The sequence below is a fragment of the Microtus ochrogaster genome, chromosome 2 (assembly GCF_000317375.1).
Source record: "Microtus ochrogaster isolate Prairie Vole_2 chromosome 2, MicOch1.0, whole genome shotgun sequence".
In the NCBI taxonomy this organism is placed as follows: domain Eukaryota; kingdom Metazoa; phylum Chordata; class Mammalia; order Rodentia; family Cricetidae; genus Microtus; species Microtus ochrogaster.
In genome coordinates, this window is record NC_022010.1 from 65,987,642 (window position 1) to 65,995,514 (window position 7,873).

General features: G+C 42.5%; 1 protein-coding gene across 1 annotated transcript in view; it reads right to left on the reverse strand.

Moving 5' to 3' along the window:
* Positions 1-7,320, reverse strand: part of Cep97 (centrosomal protein 97) — a 24,297-nt gene extending 16,977 nt beyond the window's left edge. Inside the window, exons 1-4 of the mRNA XM_005345134.2 lie at positions 7,214-7,320; positions 3,736-3,878; positions 2,022-2,180; positions 434-628 (exon numbers count right to left, since the gene is read on the reverse strand). Of these exons, the coding sequence (XP_005345191.2) occupies positions 434-628; positions 2,022-2,180; positions 3,736-3,878; positions 7,214-7,256 (540 nt within the window). The 5' untranslated portion in view covers positions 7,257-7,320. The remainder of the gene's footprint in view (positions 1-433; positions 629-2,021; positions 2,181-3,735; positions 3,879-7,213) is intronic.
* Positions 7,321-7,873: the final 553 nt, after the last annotated feature.

Genomic DNA, 7,873 nt, shown 5'->3' on the forward strand with positions numbered 1-7,873 from the left:
TGTGTGTGTGTATGAAATATATATATTAAAGTCCCTAGCATTAGCTAAATTCATCACATTCAGAGGATGGGAAATAAGAAATAACTAACTACAATGACTACTTTCATATAAAATAAATAAATCACTTATAGGAACTAACAATCAATTTGGGATGACCTAAGCGCTCTTGCGCCTCAAGAGTACATACTCTTGCGCTCAGGAGTTCCAGAAATAACCAGGGCAATACAGTTAGACTTTGTTTTCAAAAAGAGAAAGGGAAAAAAAAGTTCCTAAGTTTTTACAACAAAAACAACCAGGCAAGCATATTGGCAAACACCTGTAATTCAAGCACTCTGGAAAAATTAAGAAAGTGCTTGGTGGCCCTGAGAGGTGAGCCTAAGCTTTACTGGGAGACTCCTTCAAAAGGGGAAGGGGGGGGGCATTCTTAATATACAATATATGGCAGGCTGAGTTTATGCCAATAAGACCACATCTTTAGTAACTTTTTATTTGTGATCATTTTAAGAGGTGACAGAAGACCCCTTACCTTCAAAGACACCAGTTTTGACAGGTCACCTATCTGGGGTATGCTATTGTCCGACAAGTCCAGGTGCTGTAGCGCTGTGCAGCTATTGATTTGCTCCATGGTCTATTACAAGAAAAGCATCACATCAGCCCGTGCACGTAAAATCGAAAATCGAAATTGGTCCCTAATTCTTTGCAGCTGAGCCCCCGCCTCCTCTTGTCACTAGATGCACAGCAGCAGAGCTGAGCAAGACAAAGGGGGAAAAGGAGAGCAAAATTCAGAAAGAAGCAAGCTTTCAAGGACACCAAGCGGTTCATACCATCTCAGGTATTTATAGCCCAAAGAAATTTCAACGGCATCGAGCTGCAAGCAGAGAAAAGAATTCACAAATTTAGAAAGAAGCCACACAGTCTATTAAATCCTGGCTCCACAGTCAGGGAGGACCAGAGTCAAGGCAGTGTCTTCTAGGCTTAATGGGACCAAGGCACTCCTGAGCTCACAGCAGCCAAGGTCATGACCTGCACAAGGGCAAGCCAGTTAGTTAGCAGTTTAGCACAGAGGGAGAAGGCTTCCAAGCCCCACCCCCAGGACCTACAGACAGTTAATGGCTTCTGAGAAAGGGACACTCAGCTGTCCTTAAGAGTATGACTCCTAGTAAGTCAACCACATCCGGTGGACGGCACCACACCCAGAAGACACAGACAGCATGAATTCGATTCAGTGGGTTATTTTTTAGAAAATACATACAAAGAGAGGAAATCAAGTTGGGTAAGGAGGTGGAGATGGATCTGGAAAGTTAGGGAAGGCATGGTAGATGAATATAATCAAAATATGCTGCATGTTGTGTGAAATTCTTCAAAAATAAAGTAAAAATATATACATATATTTTTAATTTTGGGCTCTGCAATTTCTTGGATGTATGAATTGGAACAAGCATTAGCTTCTCTGTACTTCAGTTTCCCTATCTACATAAGCCTGACACCTTGCAGGCTGACATGCGCTCACTAGAGACCTTTTAGGAAAGTACGAGCAGGTAGCTGCTCGGTAAAGGCAACAGTTTTTATCATTTGCTCGAGTCCCCTTACCTGACACATCAGAAAACAAATACAGAAATGTTTGCTAATTTGGCCAAAATTATATATCCCTGTGTACATAGTAGGGAAGATAGAATACAGATCTATTGACTTAAAAAAAATTTCCATGTACCATTAAAATTTTATTTAAAAGTTTAACTCAGTGGGAAAAAAAATCTCTTTCCTCATGACTCTAGTATTTGATTTACTTTTTTCAAGTATAATATAGATTCTCTGTTCACATTTGAAAGAATACTATACTATGGTATATGTTCATAATGGAGGCTTTTTAAAGTTTATGTTAATACAGATTGTAGAAGTAGATATTTTCATTTTTTAGTCTATTTCTATAGTTGCCATGTTTCTTTTTCACAGAGAACAGATTTGCTATGAAAAAAAAAAAAAATCAAAAGTTAATTACCAAGAAAAAAAAAGCCACTCACCTTCAGATTATTTCCTGCTAAATTCAGCCATTCCAAATGGATTAGGTCCTTCAGTCCTTCCACGCAGCCAATACTATTATGAGGTAAATTTAACACCCGGAGTTGAGTAAGTTTGGCCACGCCCATCATCCGAACCAGCCGATTATTAGCCACTGACAACTATGGAAAGGGAACATTATTATTCCTAGAAACAAATATATATGTCCACACATATTACTTTTACACTATGGTAGATGGCCAGACATTACCCAAATAGACACATACACACCTTCTATTTTTTACACATATTATATACATCTATTACCTACAATATAACTACTGGAGTTTGTTCTTCTAATCAACAAAAAGTATAGGTTAAGCCTGTTATGGGGTAACCAACTGATGCCTGCTCCACAGGAAGGAATTCACGTGTGTTACAAAAAACCGTGGCTGGAGATGACACAGCCTAGCGAAGGAGAGACTGATGACTTTTGCTAAGAGGACATACTATTCGCATCAAATTGCCTTCTAAATAGCTGCATGCACAGCACAGAACAGGGTCAGCTATTTAGTGCTGTCAGCTCTATTCAGAGATTAGTGGCAACTGCAGAGACTCATAGCTGATCAAACTGCAGGAAACAAATAGCTGCTACGTGCCCAGCCGGAAGTAAGACATTTGTAACATCCCTTCCAGGGCTCCAGGAGTGTGGTAGGAGAAGGAGTAGAAAGAACATAAGAACAGGGAAAAGGGGAAAACCATGGAATATTGACTTCTAGGTATGACATGGCTGTTGTGGTTTTTGTTTCGTTTTGTTTTTCTTTTGTTTTTTCAAGACAGGGCTTCTCTGTGTAGCCCGGTGCCCAGGAACTCACTGTTTCATATATATAAGCTCCACAAAAATTATCTTCATAACATTAGGTATACTAAATAAACACTTCTTGTTTATTTCCTAGCTTTGGTAGAGTACTGACGACCAAGCTTAGGGCTCTGAGTATGCTAAGCGTGTACTCTTAGCACTCAACCCATCCAACCCCAACATTCTTGGATGAATAAACTCTACCCCCAATATGAAGTAGAAATTATGTTAACACAATATTTTGTCAACATATAATGTTCTCTTTAAATATACATATATTTATTTATGGGACTAGAAAGATGGCACTTGCTATCCTTCCAGAGGATCAGAGTTCAGTTCCTAGACCCAAGTCAGGTGGCTCACAACCACGTGTATAGCCACCCTCCAGCTCCAGGGGGTCTGACCCCTCTCCCGGCCTCACATGTACTCATGTCATACACATATGGCAAACATTCATACAGATATGCACAAATAAACATAAATAAAGCAAATAAACAAGATATTAAAAAACTTGAGAGAGAGAGAGAGAGAGTGTGTGTGTGTGTGTGCAAGTAGCGCATTTGCAGGCACTCTGGAGCAGGCACACAATCAAATGGCACCAGCATACTCTCAGAAGTCAGTTCTCTCCTGCCTTGGGGCACACACAGATCAAACTTTAGGCCTCTGCACAACCCCTCCTACCTACTGAACCATCTTCCTGGCCCTATTTCCACTTTTTAACACTGTTTTTCTAGACCACTATAAATGCAATATATATATATTCATCTTCAGAAGCTAGCATATAAAATTTTAAGGCAACATTTACCACTTTCAACACATGTAGAATAACTTTTTGGTTTTGTTTAGTGATAAATTAGTCTTATGTAACTCATACCCACCTGTATTAACTGTTTGCATTTCTCTAGATTTTCCAGTTTAATAATCTGATTTTTATCCAGAATCAATGTGTGAACATCAGCTTCACAGGGCAAGTTGGGACCTAATTTCTGTAGTCCCTGCCCTGACCAGTTCACCACTGATCCTTAAAAAGAGAAGACAACTTGTTAGAAAGCAAATATGACAGCTGAGCTTAGCATTTTACACTGAAAAAAAAATGTGCATACATATTTTAAAATACATCAATGCACAATAAATATAAGAATTTAAAATGAGCAGGGTGGTGGTGGTACACGCCTTTAATCCCACCACTAGGGAGGCAGAGGCAGGCGGATCTCTGTGAGTTCGAGACCAGCCTGGTCTACAAGAGCTAGTGCCAGGACAGGCTCCAAAGCCACAGAGAAACCCTGTCTCGAAAAAAAAAAAATTTAAAATGATAGCAATCTAGAGCTGTAACGATACACGTTTCCTCAGAATTTACAAGTTACAGGCTGGGGTATAGCGCAGAAGCAAAGCTTTTGCCTAGCATGCAAGGCCCTGAGGTTCCCCTATTTTATACCCAACAACAGTATTTTAAAATTAGGGCTTAAGTTTCTTTTTTGAGTTTTTTGGTTTTATTATCTGGGTTTTAATTCTTTATATATTTTATTTTCCCCTTTCTTATCCTTCAAACTTTTTCTTTGTTTTGGGTTGTTTTTCTTTTGCTGTTGTTTTATTTTGTTTGATTCGAGACAGGGTCTAAAGCTGACCAGGCTAGCATAAACTCTATGTGTCTAAGGCTGGACTTGAACTCTTGATGGGTCCTCCACTTCCCAAGTGCTGGGATTATAGCTATCACCACATCAGACCCTAGAACTAAATTTTTTTATAGAGATCCAACTCTTTATAACTACAAGTATATCTTCAAGTGCCCAAAGTAGTGTGTGACAGGAGAGGAGTTGGGGGGCACATCATGCATGCCCAAGAAGGCCTGAAGAAAATGCTGAGTGTCCTGCTCTGTCACTCTTTTATTCTCTTGATGAACACTCTCTCACTGAACCTGGAAGTCAGCAAGGCTCCACAGCATTGCAGGCATCACTAGGGCTACAGGCATTGGGGGCTTTTCACAGGAATTTCAACTCCAGCCCTCATGCTTTCAAGGCAAGTGCTCATACCCACTGAGCCAACTCTACAGCCCTCACTTTGTTTTTCAAGGCAGGGTTTCTCCCTGCCCTGGAACTCATCAAACAGAGTAGGCTAGTTGGCCAGCGAGCCCCAAGAATACGCCTGTATCCACCTTCCCAGCACTGAGATTACAAGCTCCAGGCACCAAACTCAACATTTCCCTTGGATTTGGAGGATTGAACTCGGGTCCTCACTCTTGCACAACAAGCACTGTACCAACTAAACTATCTCCCCAGTCGCTTTGAAGTATTTTGAAAATCAAAGCATAGTTAACTAATCGATAGAATAAAATGATTCCCTGATTTCACAAGGTTGGTGTAAAGAAGCCAAATAAGTTTTACTTAGCCTCAGACCTGGCAGACAACACTCAATAAAATATGGTTTCGGACTATAGCTCCCCTGGTTAACCACTATGGATAAGTTTCCTTCTCTTTTTCTCCTTCATTTTTTCAGTCTGAAAACCCCCCCAAATTAAGGTGTTGTCAGGTTTGATAGCTGAGACCTCTCTCCAAGAGGCTGGCTGGCCCCTCACTGTGCCCGCCAGCGTCTTTCCTCTGTACGTGCAAATTGCTGAGATAACTTTCCTACTCTTTAAGTTGTGAACGATAACCATAGTACTCAGGAGACAGAGACAGGTGGATCTCTGTTGAGTTTGAGGCCAGCCTATCTATATAATGAGTTCCAGGACAGGCAGAGAGAAGATACATAGTGAAAACTTTTCTTGAAAAGAAAACAAAACAAAAAAGCCGTGCAGTGGTGGTTCACAGCTTTAAGCCCAGCACTTGGGAGACTGTGAGTTCGAAGCCAGCCTAGTCTACAGAGCATGGTCTAGGTCAGGGGCTACACAAAGAAATCGTCTCGAAAAATCAAAAAAAAAAAAAAGGGGGGGGGGTGGGGTAGACTGAGCCACTTCTGGTAGTACACATCTTTAATCTTAGAACCGGAAGGGCAAAGGCAGGAGGATTTCAATGAGTTTTAGGCCAGACACAACTACAAAATGAGACCCTGTCTAAAAAAAAAAGCGAGAATTCAATATAAAAAATGGTCTACATAAAAACGTGAAATAGCCGGGCGGTGGTGGCACACGCCCTTAATCCCAGCACTCGGGAGGCAGAGGCAGGCGGATCTCTGTGAGTTCGAAGCCAGCCTGGTCTACAAGGGCTAGTTCCAGAACAGGCTCTAAAGCTACAGAGAAACCGTCTCGAAACCGCCCCCCCCCCAAAAAAAGTGAAATAATATAAGAAAGTTGCCCAAAATATCATCTGGCTTTTAAAAAGTGGCTCTGTAAATGCCAACTGCTACTCCTATCTGTTGTCTTGGAGTGCTAAAGAGGTTTAGGAAAAGTAGCTATCATAGGCATAGGGGGCGGGCCAAACTAACTGCCAATTTCAAATTTACCAGCAGACTGGGACTACCCTGGGAAATAATTTCTCGGGACAGCTCTCCTAGACGGTTTCAACGTTTTTCGGTTTTCTTAGCACGTGTCGTGAGCCCCTTCTTGATGGATGAAAACTAGAAAAGCGCGCCGCGCTTTCGCACACAATTCCGAAGGGTGGACACACCTTTTAGCCGAACTCCTCCCCTCAAGAATCTGATCAGGGTCCCCAGGTTATGAGCCCCGACTCTACCCCAGTCTGGCACAATCCAGCCAGCTGCTACCACGCCTCAGAGTGTAACCAAAACAAAAGCTCAGGTCCGGCGCCCCACGGAGGCATCTCCCAGCTATAGGCGCACTCCTCTCCTACGCTCGGCCAAACAAAGACCAAACTCGATCCTAGGAACAGGCCTGCTGAATGACGGGGTAGCAGCGCGTGTCCCGGTCACCCCCAGATTCTATCACGGGTACTGGCCACTTCCAATGAAGAGTTCAGGCGACTATGATGCGGTATCAGATAAGATGCTTCCTGAACGTTCTCGGAATTGATGAAGAGGGGGGAGCACAAGAAATAAAGAGACTCTGCCAATTTTCCATGGACACTCGGAACTCAAAGTAAACGTCCCAGAAAGGTCGCCGCAGTCCGAAGCCCACTGCCCAGTAAGACTAAGGAGAGCGCGGGACGGGGGCGCCAGGCACCGCGAAGGCTCCTGGGGGCTGGAGTCCCTCATCCAATCTTCTCCGTAATGATGCCGAACTGGACCAGAGAGCGGGACTACAACTCCCAGTAGCTAATGCGCCTCCGCGCTGCTTCAGCCCCGCATCAAAAGAACTGGTCCAAAACTGCATGTCTAAACCCACGCTTTCTCTTTACACTAAGCACCTATTTAATATGACTTAGTGAAGTAAACGTTGGAGCTTAGTGGTGGGGATCATCCTACCTTCTCCCGGAGTCACAGCTCCGTCGGCTCGCGCTACCGCCATACTTGCCGCTTGCTAATGGCACCAGGCAACCGTCCTCAGCCGTTCTGTAGATCATGTAGTCGGCAGTGGGGAACTGCAAACTACAGCTCCCAGAATGCACAGCACCCAACTGGGCCAATTGGCTGCCGGATGGGAATCACAGGCTTGAAAGTTAGTGGTAAAAAAGAGCTTAGGGGACCCTGATAGGTGAGCAAGCTGCAACCTTAGATAAATCATTTCACTCCAGATCCAGGTGTTAGAGAAATTTGACACTTGTACCACCTGGCACATTATAAGGACGTTATTTAAAGTAAACAATTTGAGGGCTCATTGCTAAAAGTCTCTATGACAGCTACCCATTTTGACAATTCTGAATTAAGTTTAAAAGGTTTGAGATTCGTTATAGGAATGACTAAATATTTTAACACAGTCAAGATGGATACATTGTATTTGAAATTTTAACTAACTAAATGAATTTAAAGCCACAGAAACAGACATTTTTGTTTTAAGGGGTGGTTCTTATACATTTAACAGAGCTTTTGACCAAGGAGTGTATTTGATACAGAACTTTTTTTTTTTTTTTTTGCCCAGAACTTTTTCTGGAGTAATCAAAAGAAGCTTAACATACCTTCCAAAGT